Source organism: Ostreococcus tauri (assembly GCF_000214015.3).
Source record: "Ostreococcus tauri WGS project CAID00000000 data, contig chromosome 02, whole genome shotgun sequence".
NCBI lineage: Eukaryota > Viridiplantae > Chlorophyta > Mamiellophyceae > Mamiellales > Bathycoccaceae > Ostreococcus > Ostreococcus tauri.
In genome coordinates, this window is record NC_014427.2 from 699,201 (window position 1) to 713,858 (window position 14,658).

Consider the following 14,658-nt stretch of genomic DNA (forward strand, 5'->3'; position numbering starts at 1 on the left):
GTGTACCTCCCACGCACGGTATCACGGGCGCGTTCGTCACCCGCGATCGCGCGCACGGAACGACGCGACGCGCGATCGCGACGGGGCGTCCGTCGGTGGATCGCTCGAATCGCGCGTGATCGCGTTCGCGGATGTGTTGTACGTCGACCGGGCGAACACCCACCGCGCGCGGTCGACCGTTCGCCCGGCCGCGGGGTGGACGACCGCGCGCGCGCGAGACGACGACGACGACGACGAGCGGACGCGACGACGACGACGACGCGCGGCGGACGCGACGACGACGACGACGCGCGGCGGACGCGACGACGACGACGACGCGCGGCGGACGCGACGACGCGGGCGAGGGGCGATGCGGGCGAGGACATCGTCGATGCGCGCGACGGCGCGCGGGGGAGGGAAAGGGCGCGCGTGGGGATCGGGGACGACCGAGGCGGTGCGCGCGATGCGCGCGCTCGTGGTCGTCGCGTGCGCGCTCGCGCGCGCGGCGCGCGCGGCCGTGGTCACGAACGGGGCGTTCAGGGGAGCGACGGCGCAGGCGGATTTTCTGGACACCGCGGCGTTCTGTCTGCAAAACGACCCCACGGGGGCGATCTGTGGGTCGTCGAACGGCGTGAACGTGGTGGTCATGTCAAATTGGGACATCGCGCAGGTGACGAGCTTGAACGGCGTCTTCAAGGGTGCGACGTCGTTTAACGCCGCGATTGGAAATTGGGACACGTCCAAGGTGACGGACATGACGTCGACGTTCGAAGACGCGTCGGCGTTCAATCAAGATATCAGCGGTTGGGACACGTCCAAGGTGACGATCACGGAGAGAATGTTCAAGGGCGCCGCTTCGTTTAATCAGCAGATCGGTTCATGGAACACGGCGGCGCTGGTCGACGCGCGTAACATGTTTCACGGCGCGTCGACGTTCAATGGAGATATCAGCGGTTGGGACACGTCACAGGTTACCGTTACGTGGGGCATGTTCAACAGTGCTAGTGCGTTCAATCAGCCTATCGGGAGCTGGAACACGGCGAACGTGCAATTTTTTCATGAGACGTTTAAAGACGCCGCGGCGTTCAATCAGCCCATCGGGAACTGGAACACGGCGAGAGCGACGGAGATGTTGCGCATGTTTGACGGCGCTCAAGTTTTCGATCAGCCCATCGGGAACTGGATCACGGCGAGCGTGACCGGCATGAACGCGATGTTTCGCAACGCGCGCGCATTCAATCAAGACATCGGGAGCTGGGATACGTCAAAGGTGGCCGATGTGGACGCCATGTTCCACGAGGCGCACGCGTTCAATCAAGACATCGGAAAATGGAACACGGCGAGTGTGACCATCATGAACTCGATGTTCGAAAACGCGCTCGCCTTCAATCAGAACATCAGCAGTTGGAACACGGCACTCGTTACGGGCATGGGGAGCATGTTCAACGGCGCGAGTGCGTTCACGGGCACTGGCGGTATGAACTGGAACACGTCGCGGGTGACGATGATGGAGGATATGTTCATGGATGCTATAGCGTTCAACGGAGATCTCGGGCCGTGGAACGTGGGCGCGGTAACGATGATGAAGCAGATGTTCAAGGGCGCGACGGCGTTCATGGGTACAAACCTGAGAACGTGGAAACCGCCTCAATCAAACCTGAACCAGGAAATGTTTAAAGAGATGTTCATGAATGCCGCAGCGTTTGATTCAGACATCACGCACTGGAACGTGGTCGATTGCGGAACGGGAAACACGTGCGATTCGACGGACACGTTCAACGGCGCCACGGCGTGGTTGGCTCGCTTCACGCGACTCGACACTTCATCTTCGCTGGATGGTCCCCCCTCCTCGTGGATTCCGAAAACTGGTGTAGCGTTCGTAAGCAGCTCCGATCTTCGGACCGCTGTGGGTAACTGTTTGGCGAACGATCCTACGGGTGCGTGTGACTGCTCCAAATCGTACGAGCTCGACTGCGGCGCAGGGGGACACGCTGCCATAGGCGACTGGAACACAGCCTTAATCACGGATATGTCTAATCTATTCGACGGTTTCCCGAATTTCAATCAGAACATCGGGAACTGGAATACGTCTTCTGTGACCTTAATGAGTGCCATGTTTGCAAGCGCTCAAGCGTTCGATCAGCCGATTGGCGCGTGGAACACGGCAAACGTCGTAGACACTGAATATATGTTTCGTGGCGCCACGTCGTTCAATCAGCCGATTGGTAGCTGGAACACGGCAAAAGTTACAGACACACAATTTATGTTTAGTGGAGCCACGTCGTTCAATCAGCCGATTGGTAGCTGGAACATGGAGAGCGTCACATTCATGCATCGCATGTTTGAAGAAGCCACCGCGTTCAACCAGCCGATCGGTGATTGGAATATTTCGAGATGCACGCTAACGACTTGGATGTTTCATAAAGCTGAATCGTTCAACCAGCCTGTTGGCAACTGGAACACAGCACAGGTCAACGGGATGGATGGCATGTTCTCGCACGCGAAGCAATTCAATCAGGACATCTCCAGCTGGAATACGGCGAACGTGCAAAACATGCTGTACACGTTCAATCTCGCCGAATCATTCGACCAGCCGATCGGGAACTGGAACGTGCGGAGTGTTCTAAACATGCGAAGCCTTTTCGAGGGCGCACAGGCGTTTAATCAGGACATCTCCAACTGGAACATGGAAAACGTCGAGGATGCATACGGAATGTTCAAGGATGCCGTTGCTTTTAACCAGCCCATCGGCAGTTGGAATACCGCGGCTGTTACGGACATGACGTACATGTTTTCGGGGGCGTCTGCGTTTACGGCAAGTCTGAATAGCTGGAACACGTCAAACGTGGTGACTATGAACAGCATGTTTTCCGCCGCGTCGGCGTTCAATGGCGCGATAAACTCGTGGAATACCGCGGCTGTTACGGACATGACGTACATGTTTTCGGGGGCGTCTGCGTTCAATCAGGACATCAGTGCATGGAACACGGGGCGCGTCACGAGTTTGAGCTATATGTTCGCATACACCAGTGCGTTTGACCGGCCCATCGGTGCATGGAACACGGGGAACGTCGTGAATATGGTTTCTGTGTTCCAGGTGGCACAGGCGTTCAATCAGAACATCAGTGCTTGGAATACGGCTCAGGTGACATTGATGGACGAAATGTTCCGCCACGCGGCCGTATTCAACGGCGACGTTTCCAACTGGGACACGTCGAACGTTGAAAGCATGGCGTTTATGTTCGCTAATGCCTCCGCGTTCAACCATCCGATCGGCAACTGGAACACGGCGAAAGTCACAAACATGAATGGCATGTTCAACGACGCAACGAGTTTCGTTCAAGACATTGTCGGTTGGACCGTCGGAACTGCCGTCTCTTCTATCAGCATGTTCTCGGGGGCCACGGCGTGGAAATCACTGTATCGTCGATCGGATTATAGCACGAACGACGACGGTCCAGCCTCGGCCTGGAAAAGGCCGACGTATTTCGTGAATTCAAACGATTTACGCATCGCCGTAACCAACTGCCTGACCGCCGTGCCCGATGGCACTTGTGACTGCGCGTCGTCGTCAGTTGACTGTGGTGCTGCATTTTACCTGCAAATGGAAGACTGGGACACGTCCTTCGTGAGTGACATGTCGAGCTTGTTCACCAACCAAGCGACGTTCAACAAGGACATTAGCAAGTGGAACACTACAGCGGTGACAAATACGAGAGCCATGTTTTCTGGTACGAATGCGTTTAACATCGACATCGGCGGTTGGAACACATCTTCTGTGATCGACATGAGTGCCATGTTTGAAAATGCTCAAGCATTCAATCAAGACATTACGAATTGGAGCACGGGTGCCGTGACGGATATGAGTAAAATGTTCCGCGGTGCTTTGCTATTCAATTATGACATCGGGTCGTGGAACACAGGTGCCGTGACGAGCTTTTCTAGTATGTTCCAGGACGCGAGCGCATTCGCGGAACCATTGCCTAGCGGTGTGAGCATCGGCAGTTGGGACACATCCTCAGTGAGGGACATGGCGTACATGTTTTCGGGGGCGTCTGCGTTTACGGCAAGTCTGAATAGCTGGAACACGTCAAACGTGGTGACTATGAACAGCATGTTTTCCGCCGCGTCGGCGTTCAATGGCGCGATAAACTCGTGGAATACCGCGGCTGTTACGGACATGACGTACATGTTTTCGGGGGCGTCTGCGTTCAATCAGGACATCGATGCATGGAACACAATGGCGGTGACATATATGACTGGGATGTTCTACAACGCGGCTTTGTTCAACGGTAACATCGCGTCATGGAATACGCACAACGTGGTCGACATGTCTCACATGTTTTTCGGTGACGCCAACTTTGTGTCGACATCCCTTTCCGCATGGCACGTGAATCAAGTGCGCACCATGAAAGGTATGTTTGAAGGCGCGTGGGGGTATAACGATGACTTGCGAAACTGGGACGTGAGCAGCGTCACGGACATTTCTCGCATGTTTTTCGGTGCGACGTCGTTCAACGGCGATGTGAGTACGTGGAACACGGCTGTGGTGCAAAACATGTCGAGCACTTTTGAGCAGGCGACTTCATTTAACCGAGCGATATCTGGATGGTCCGTCGGTGCCGTGTCGGATTTCACATCCATGTTCAAGTCAGCGACGTCGTTCTCCCAAGACATAAGTTCCTGGAACACGACAAGTGCGCTGACAATGGAGAGCATGTTCGCAGGTGCTGTTCGGTTTAATAGCAATGTCGGCGGATGGACAACCTCGAAAGTTCGTAACATGGCTAACATGTTCAAAAACGTGTCCGATTTCACAGGCGGTGGCGTTGAGAGTTGGAACACGCAGGCTGTGACCGATATGTCCTTCATGTTCAGCGGCGCTCGGGATTTTCGCGTGCAAACCAACACGCTCTCTTGGTCGACGTCGTCTGTGACAGATATGCAGTCGATGTTTTCGCAGTGCATGCACTTCGATGCCGACCTCAGCGGCTGGGACACATCCTTGGTGACTAGTATGGCGTACATGTTCAACGAAGCATCCACGTTCAATTCAGGCAATGGCACAATGTTGTGGAGTACCGGACAGGTGCAAGACATGAACTTCATGTTTGCGAACGCTTACGCGTTTGATCGCAACATCGCCTCTTGGAGCGTGCAGTCTGTTCGCACGATGGATAGTATGTTTATCAACAACCCGATATTCAAGACGGACATCACTGGCTGGTCCACCCCGAACATCGTCAGCGCGGTGAACATGTTCTCAAACGTCACGTATTGGGCGCTCATGTTCACTCCAGGGGGCGTAATCGATGGCCCTCCAAGCAACTTCGTACAAGAGTGCACGGACTCCGTGGGTGTCTACGCATCCGTCGTGAACAACTGCATCATTGAGGGTGAATGTCCTTTTCCCGAGCGATGCGCGGTAGGCAACGAGTACTGTGTGCAGGGATCCACCGGATTTCTGTGTCGAGCGTGCCAGGAGGGGTATTACAAAAGTGGCACGATGTGCTTGGAATGCCCTGATAATAGTGCCTTGAGTGCAGGCATCGCGGCTGTGTTTGTCGTGCTTGCCGGTCTCGTCGGTTTCAAGGCGGCCGAAGCCTTGGGCGCAGTTTCCACGAACATGATCAAGAAGATCGTGGAGACACTCCAGTTCTTCTCTATCTCGTTCAGCGTCGAGATCGACCTGTGGCCGCTTCCCGTTCTTAATTTTGCCGACTGGATCAAGGCGTTTGATTTCAACATTGAATTTCTCGCCCCAGAGTGCGCTGGGGCGAATATTTCGTGGCCACAAATTTTCTGGGCTGGGACGCTGACCATTCCTTGTTGCATGGCTGCCTTATTCTTCCTTCGCGACCGCTATGCGCTTTACTACTACAACAAGACCGTTCTGTCCATCGTCAGCGAAACTGACGGTGAGCGCACCATGTATTGGATCCGCAGACCTGGGTTCTTGTACGGCGAGCGCAAGACGTGTAAGTCCGAAAGCGGCGACAGGGTCGTAAAGGAGCTTCAGCGACAGTACAAACTGCGAGCAACGCTTCGTGTTTTCGGCACTCTGTGTATGACCATTTTGTACCTGCCCATCTGTCGATTGTGTCTCCAGTCGTTTGACTGTATTGAATACGGATCAGACACGAAACAAGTTCTCGAGCACGACATCGATGTCGACTGCGAGGCGACTGCGCACCTCATTCGGCAAGTTGTGGCGACGGGGATATTGGCCTTCGTGGGCATCGGCTTGCCGATCTATGTCATTCTCAAAGTTCGAAGCATCCGTCTCGATGGGAAACTGGATGATGCGCGAACGCTCGATGGCTGGGGCGCTTTGTATGATCTCTACAGACGCGAGCAGTTGGAAGAAGCAGATCGCTTGGAGATTGCGCAAGTCACCAAGTCGGCAACGTTGAGAGCTTCAATGCGGGCTTCAGACGCGGCAGCGGCGTCACCTGAGGATGGCAGCATGCCAAAGTCGGATGAGGGAGTCAAGTCGTTGGCACAGAGCACTAGTCTTAAAAAGTCTGTTAGACGAGCGACGTCTTTCAAAGTGGACGAAGAGACGCAAACTGCGGTGAATGAGATTGAACAAGAACAACGGGAAGCGGACGAACACGCGTCGCTAGACGAAGAACAACCGCAAGAAGCCGTCGCGGAGCCAAAGAAGAAAAAGAGGTCGACATTCGGCGCCTCTAAGTCACTGATCAGACGTTTGAAAGTGTCTCGCTCTATTAAAGCACGAGAGCGAGCGAAATCGATGAGATGGCTCGACAGGCTGGCGTTGTACTATCTCGCTGTGGAGATGGGTCAGAAGCTCGGTGTATTAGTCGCCGGGTCGTCGAACGTTGCTGCTGACATCAGCATCTACGGCCTCGTTTTCGTGCACTGGTTTTCTTCCATTTTTGTCATCGTGTGCCAACCGTGGCGCATCATCACTCTTGGTCTCGGAAAGTACCAACTGCGTAACGCGCTGAACAAGACTGAGTCGATTGCGAGCTTCTTGCAGGGGGGCGTGCCGCTCATCGGTTATGGATTTGCGCAAGACAGCTCCTTGAGTTCTGTGTCGACCGGCTTCATCATGACCATCATTGCCCTTTTGTTATCCGTTCGTGTGTTTTTCCTCATATCTGAGCGCCTAGCGACGAAGAGGGACAAGTGGAATTTCGAGAAGGAACCCGAAGAAACTGCGCGACAGGTGCATCGCAGTTTCGTGGAACTCGGTAAGGATGGCCGGATCGTTAGTATTTACGCTCTCAAGGCGAAAGTGACGGTGAAGCGGCGCAAGGTCCGAGCGCGACTGGAAGCGACTCGGGATGCCATGTTGACGCGAGTACAACACATGAAAGAGAGTGACGATTGCGATGATGAGCAGGTCGCGTGTTTACTTGGTATTGCCAACGAAATGGCGACAATTGTCAACCTGTGCACGGTGCAACCCCTTCCAGGCCATCGAGACGTGGACGAGCAGATCCAACGAGCCTCGAGTGCGCTTGAAGAAATTATGACCAGCGCTAACCGAGTGTATCAGCAGCGACTCAAAGAAATCACCAGCGGTGCTCTCTTTTTGGTGCTGCGCGTACACGCGTACGACAGAGTTCTGAAGATGCTAGACGAGGACATGCTTGAATATGCTCGCGCAGAGTGCGTCAACGAGTTGGTCAATCTGGGCGTCGAAGTCGTGGCGCTTGAAGACGAGCAGGCGCTTCTGCCGGAGGGATTTGGTAACCAGGAACTCAATGCTACTTTGCTGCGTGTTCAAGACGAGCAGTACGGGCCGTCTCTGGCACAGGCAGCCGGGATGGACGACACGAACGGCGTGGTAGAGACGTTGAACGCGTTGAATGAGGTTGTCGTCCGTCACGAAGCGTGGCGAGATGCGTGCATTGAGCTTTTCTCGCATCCGGAAACGGAGCCACTCATTGGAGACGAAGTTAAAGCTAACAAGGAGCTGCTACAGCGTGCGATCGACTTTTTGCTGACGCACGAAGCGTACCTCATCAACGCGTTCGAGGTGCTCGCTCGGGAATGGAAGGTGCTATTCAAGACGTACGGTCGGGTTAAGTACTCGATGGTGCTCGAAGAAATGACGAATTTCGCCGTGCAAGCCATCCAGTCGGACGACGAAGCGAGCATCGCGCCAGCGTTGGATAATTACGTCGAAGACTTCGTCACGTGGTGCTCTGAATCATCCGCGTCAATCGCGCAGTGTGGTTTCAGCAAACGGGCGCTGAGCGTCGCGAACGCAGCGCACGCGAGCCTCGAAATCTTGGCGTTGAAGACGTCGAAAAAGCTCAGGAATCAGGCCATGAAACAAGCGCGCAAGCGCACACGCAAACCCGGTTTCTTCGGCGGTTTATTCAGAAGCGGCGCCACGCCGAAGGCGCCAGAAGCCTTTGCGGCGGCCCCGAGCGCGGTCGAGCCGCCACCTGAAACGTCCCAACCATCCTCGGAGATGGAATCCGATACTGATATCTTCGATGTCGAGGATGATGTCTCCGCATCCATCGTCGAGGCCGCGGTTACGGCCGAACCCGAGCCCTTGGAGCCGTCTCGATCTCTCGATCGCCGAGGTCGCTCGTTCAATCGCTCGTTCGGCTCCAGTCTATAGATCCACCGCGCGTCGGCCCGAGCGTCATCATGAGCGATTCGCCGCCTCGATTAATAATATTTAACGTTCTACGTTGTCCATCACTCCCTCGATCTTCCTTCCCTCCCGCCGACCGCGCGCTCGGATTCGAACGCGCTAGAGGGGAACTTAAAACGACATAAACCGTCACGCCCACCGCCCGTTCGTCAGAGTGACGCCCCGCGCACGTCGCACACGCGCGAGATCTCTTCCGCGCGATGTCCGCCGTCGAGTTCGACCTCACCGCGCTCCTCCTCGAGCTCCGTCGCGCGCGTGACGACGATCACGCAGACGATGAAGACGAAACGACCGACTCGGAGCTCGCGCGCACGCCGAGCGAGCGAAGAGAATTCATCGAAGATTTATGCCTGGAACTCACCGATGGCGACGCGTGCGACGTCGTTCGAGACGACGTGACGCGGAGAAAGGTAACGAACGCGATACGGGCGTTTGGTGAGCTCGGGGCGATCGAGCGCGCGCGATTGATGGATGCGATGTGTTCGAATCTGAGCGTTTTGTGCGCAAGCGCGAGCGCGCGCGAGAGAGAGGAGCGACAGGAGGGCGACGAGGAAATTTCGTGGACGCGCGCGGCGTTGAAGGCGTACGTTGGGTTCATATTTCACGTGTGTGAGCGATGCGAAAAGGAGAGCACGAGTTTTGATGGCGTGGCGGCGGTTGCGGCGGCGGGCAAAGGGAAAAAGGCAAAGACCAAGTCGCAGCTCGTCGAGTGGCGATGGGACGAACAGAGGGAGCGCGTCGTACACGTCATGGCAGGCGTGTTGGACGTCGATCTCTGGCAGGTTTTTCGACCGAAACAGCCAGAAGAGGAGTTTCTGTTGTTGTTCGTTCGCCTCGGGTCGATGTGCCTGGAAAATTCGGCGGCGATGAAGAGCAAGGTCACCAAGCGCGCGACGTTCGAGATGATGGGATCGTGCGCTTTAAAGTGGGGCCAGCTCGAGCAGGTGACGACGGCACTGATTCACCTTCTGAACAAGTGCGAACACCTTCCGGGTCCGATCGCCGAGCTCGCGAGCAACGCAGCGGATCGGTTTGAAAATGCGCACCTCGCCGCAGCACTCATTCGAGAGGTCGGTCGCGTTGATCCTTACGATTACAAAGTGCAACAAGCGAGTGATGCCGTTGGTGTGCGATGCATCGGCGCATTCCTCAGCGAGATCGCCGAGCGCATGCCGAAGACGACGATGACGAACATGTCGATGCTTATGCCGCATCTCGATGGTGAGGCATACTCGCTGCGCTCTGCCATCGTTTCAGTGCTCGGGCATTTGCTGATCTCTCAGAAGGATGTCGTTGCGGTGAGCGATCACCACGACAACGGTACCGCGCCGCTGCTTCGATCGAAGCAAGGTTTTTTGGATCTTCTTGTCGAGCGCGTGCATGACACGAGCGCATTCACTCGCGCTCGTGTTCTGAACACTTGGGCTACCATGGCGGAAGCGAAAGCAATTCCGCTTTCGCACTGGCTTGTCGTCGCCGATCTAGCTATTGGTCGCCTGCATGACAAGGGCGCGCTCGTGCGCAAGGCCGCCATGGGATTGTTGGCGTCACTCCTTGGATACAACCCATTCGCTCCGCAGTTGCCAAGTGCGACCTTTGCCGAGTCGTTGAAGGACTACGAAGCGAAGCTCGCGTCCATGACTCCGCCGGCGGACGAAAATGAGGAAGTGGAAGAAGTGAAACATCCTGATGCTCCTCAGAAGGCGCAGAACGCTCCGACCGAGGGCGACGCGAATGCTGCCGTGCACCTCGGCGGTGGCATTGAAGCTGTTCGAACGATGGTGGCTGCCCTCAAGACCGCGCTTGGATTCACCGTCCAGCTCTCTGGTACCGTGGCTATTCTTTGCAATCTACTCACGTCGTCTGTGGCGTCTGACGTGACTGAGGCGATCGGTTTGCTAGTGCGCATGCGCCAGTTCAACGTCGATGGCTCAACGGAAGGCATTCGGCGCCTGCTGGGACTCATTTTCTCGCGAGACCAAGTCATCAAGGACGCCGTCGTCGAAGCTGTGGATGTCCTCTATCTTTCAAACGCCGAAAGCCCACTCGTCGCTGCAGCTGGCCTGAGCGAACTCGCCGCAACGGCGGCTCTCGGTGAGCTCGCAGCGCTGGAGGATGTTCTCAAGGCACTCGTCCTTTCCGAGCGACTTCCTTCGAACGGTGCCGTGACTAAGGCGCTCTGGTCGACGGTCTCAAGCAGCGAGTGCTCCAATAACCGCAAGGCTGCGGCAATAAACGTTCTCACTATGTGCGCGCGCACGAACCCGGAAATCGTCAGAGGTCATATCGGTACGGTTTGCGCCGCCATCGAGGCGTCACTTTCAGGTGAAAAGAAGTCGCCTACTCTTTGTCGAGCCGCATGCTGTGCGCTGACGGTTGTTCGTGCCAAGGATGGCGAACCGTTGGAACGCGGCCATCCTGTGTTCGCGGAGCTTGCAAAGGTTCTCCACCCCGCGGCACCGCTCGCTGGACGCGCGTGGTTCCCCTCCGCCGAACAAGCGATTTCGGCTCTCTACTCTCTTCATCCAGACCCTGAGCACACGTTCTCGGAGATTATCAAGGCTTTCGCCACTGCGACTTTCAGCGGAAACTCTTTGGATAAGATCCCCACCGCCGTGCTCGCGCGATTCCTCTTTGTGCTCGGTGAAGTGTCTTTGCGACACCTCGTGCACATTGAAAAGCTTGCTCGTTCGGTGCGCATGGCACGTATCGAGCGAGACCGAAAGGCTGTCGAGGCGAAGGAAAACGGCGAGGGCGATGACAACGATTTGGCTGCCGCTATGGGCGAAGGCGCCGTCACCGAGGATCTCCTTCTCGATAACACTCGCGAGCGCGTCGAGTCCGAGCTTCTCGCCATGAAGGGTGCCGCGCATGGATTGATCGCAATCTATGCCCCGTTCGTAGTGCAGCTCTGCTCTCATCCCGCCGTCGTGCAAGGCCCCGAGCTTCTTCGAGGCGCTGCGTTGGCTGCCCTCACGCGTTTCATGGTTCTCGACGTCAAATTCTGCGAGGATCATCTCAAGTTGATCTTCGCTCGTCTCAAGGTTGAATCTGACAAGGGAACTCGCGCCGCGATTATTGTCGCTCTCGGAGACTTGGCCTTCCGCTTCCCGAACGCTGTCGAGCCGTGGACCGAACACTTATACGGTATTAGAGAATGGGGCAACTCGCTCCATGACACTGACGCAGGCGTCCGGCAGCACGCCATCACGGTGCTGTCTCACTTGGTGTTGAACGATATGATGAAGGTAAAGGGTCACATCAGCGAGATGGCTCGATGTTTGGAAGATCCCGATCCCAGAGTTGCGGGTGTTGCGAAATTATTCTTCCATGAACTGGCTCAGAAGCACGGCAACCCAGTGTACAATCTACTCACGGACTTGTTGTCCAGACTGTCCACAGATGAGGACATCTCACCCGACGCTTTCAAGCGTATCATGACTCGTCTGGTCGGCTTTATCGACAAGGAACGCCAGGCTGAATCGCTCTGCGAGAAGATGTGCGCAAGATTCGCGGAAGCTGTGCTCGCAGAAACACCGAAACCGGCTCGCGACATCGCGTTCTGCATATCACAGCTCAACCTCAGCGAGAAGGCGTTCAAGAAATTCACAGAAGCTTGGAAGCAATACGAAGCTGCGCTCTACGACCACGAGGTGCATGCATCGTTCATCGCGTTGTGTCAAAAGCAGAAACGCGCGGCCAAACCAGAGGCGAAGCAATTTATCGAGGTGTATGAGGCGAAGCTCAACGAGAGTCACGTCGAACGCGCGGCCGCTTACAACGTTTCAGCGAGGGCTGAAGGTAAAGAAACTGTCGCAGTGACGGTCATCCTGAAAGAGGAAGAAGATGTCGCCAACGAAGCTTTGGCTGAGACAGACGAAGCGAACCTGCCGGAATGTGAAGGTGAAGCGACCGAAGAGAACGCCGTAGTCGACGAAACGGTCGAGCGAGCGACCAGTAAGACCAGCGGCGAGCAAGATGAGAACGTCGCACCTAAGATCGCGACGCCTCCCGTGTCACCGCCAAAAAGGCGAAGTAGAAAAGCCGCTGTTTAAATAAAGTTGAGATGTGAATGTTTCTCGATTTACTTGACAATTTGCTAAAGTTCAGCTCTCAGCGAAACGCGCGCTCAGCTAAGGCGAGAGATATCGCGTCCGAAAATCTTTGTTCTCAACATGTCTGCAGCGACGAGAAGAACGTTGCGGGGAGACACCTGAGAAATTGTTTCGAAAGATTTCCAAATCAAGCCGGCTGCGATCCCCTTGAGGATACCGAAACCCGGGATATCTGCGACAGCGGCGTCCTTTCCGACGTACGCTAACGAACCCTTATGAACGTAATCGAATCTAGCGACACCACGCTGAAGTCTTTCATCGTCTGCGGCGGATTCGTTGAAGAACGATGCGAGATACTGACCCTGTTGCTTAGCAACCTGCGCTGTAGCCGGTAGCGCGCGGAGTCCCTTGTCGACCTCCTCGAGCATGTTGCGAAACTCAGGATACATCATTCTATCGGAACCCTGCGTGAACTTGGGGAACTCTTCGTCGATGCGGGCGCAAATCTCTTCTAAGTGCGGGAACTCGTCGAAACCAAGTCTCAAAGCCTTCTTGACGCCTTCCTTGCTCAGGTCGATCTCGCAATCGCCATCGGGTGTGCACCGAGCGGCTTCACGGTACAAGTCCTCAGCCTTGGCGAGAGATCGCGGTCGTTCAATCGTGGCGCAGTCCCCGAGGGCGAAAATGGTACCGTTGCTCCCCTTGACTCGAAGGTTCTTATCCGTCGCAAGCGAGCGTTTGTTCTCTTGCGCGCCCTCCGGCAAGGAATCCATCAACTTCTCGCAAAACGGGTTGAGCTTGATACCCGTGCACCACACCGCGATTCCAAACGGCACCTCGCGCTGGTTGCTCCCGTCTTTGTCGGCGATGACCACGGCGCCGTCCTTGACTTCCTTCACCGCAGCTCCGAGGATGCACTTGATATTCGCGCGTTGGAAGAATTCTGTAGCGTACTCTGCGATCCGTCTGTCATACGTGGACAATATTTTCTCCTGCAAGTCAATGATCTCGATGCTCACGTCCTTGAGCAAACGACTGGGAAAAGTCTTCGCCACGTCTTGGTACACGTAATCATACAACTCGGCGGCGAGCTCCACACCGGTCGGTCCGGCGCCAATGACGACGAACTTCAACAACTGCTGAATGCGCTCTCTCGGCACGCCCGGAAGCGTCGCACACTCAAACCTTTCGTTGACTTCCCGTCGAAATCGCGCCGCATGCTCGATCTCCTTGAAGAACATGCAATGCTCCTGCACCCCTGGGACGCCGAACGTGTTGGGCACCGCCCCAACCGCGGTGACGAGGTAATCATACTCGAGATCAAACTCCTTCCACGCCTGGCTCTTCGCTAGATCATCCTCGTCTTGAAACGTGTGATCGCTCCCGCGGCACCGCACCGTCTTCCGTACCGGATCGACGCTCAAAGCGTTCGCCTCGAAGTACCTGTACCCCTTGCTCGCGATGGGCCTCCGAATCGACTCCACGATCGACCGATCCTCCACCGCTCCCGTGGCCGCTCCCGGGAGCAACGGCGTGTATAAAAAATAATTCCTCGGCGACACGAGCGTGACGTCGTACGGCGCCGACTGCTCGAGCGATTTCACGAAGGAGATCGCGCCCCAGCCGCTCCCGAGCACGACGACCCGCTTCTTCCCCGGCGTCGCCGCCGTCACGCGCGCTTCTTCCTCCACCTCATCCGCGATCGCCGCCTGCACGTACTGTCGCGCGTGTACCGCCCGTCCGCTCGTCGACGACGCCGTGCGCGCGCGCGTGTTCAGCCTCGACGCGCCCGCCGGCGCCAGGCGCATCGCGCCGAATCTCGCGATCGCGCTCAGCGTCATCGCCACCGTCGTCGATCGATCCGCGCCGAGAGCGTCGAGCCTCGACGCGGGCGCGGGACCCGAGCGTGCGCGCGGACGATCGCGCGCGCGCGTGTGCGGGCGCGCGCGCGCCGAGGCCCCCTGCGCCGCCGCACACGCG

General features: G+C 56.4%; 3 protein-coding genes across 3 annotated transcripts; 2 read left to right on the forward strand and 1 right to left on the reverse strand.

The window, feature by feature from the left end:
- Positions 1 to 442: 442 nt before the first annotated feature.
- On the forward strand, positions 443 to 8,587 carry OT_ostta02g03600 (Bacterial surface protein 26-residue repeat; the record flags this gene model as incomplete). Its single annotated transcript, XM_022985121.1, has 1 exon — positions 443 to 8,587. The coding sequence occupies one exon, from the start codon at positions 443 to 445 to the stop codon at positions 8,585 to 8,587; it is 8,145 nt and encodes a 2,714-aa protein (XP_022840807.1).
- A 236-nt stretch (positions 8,588 to 8,823) lies between these two features.
- OT_ostta02g03610 (Condensin complex, subunit 1, N-terminal) lies at positions 8,824 to 12,678 on the forward strand (the record flags this gene model as incomplete). Its single annotated transcript, XM_003075154.1, has 1 exon — positions 8,824 to 12,678. One exon carries the CDS (start codon positions 8,824 to 8,826, stop codon positions 12,676 to 12,678), a length of 3,855 nt encoding a protein of 1,284 aa, XP_003075202.1.
- Positions 12,679 to 12,752: 74 nt separating this feature from the next.
- Positions 12,753 to 14,519, reverse strand: OT_ostta02g03620 (Pyridine nucleotide-disulphide oxidoreductase,FAD/NAD(P)-binding domain; the record flags this gene model as incomplete). The annotated part of the gene is made up of 1 exon (XM_003075155.2): positions 12,753 to 14,519. The coding sequence occupies one exon, from the start codon at positions 14,517 to 14,519 to the stop codon at positions 12,753 to 12,755; it is 1,767 nt and encodes a 588-aa protein (XP_003075203.2).
- Positions 14,520 to 14,658: the final 139 nt, after the last annotated feature.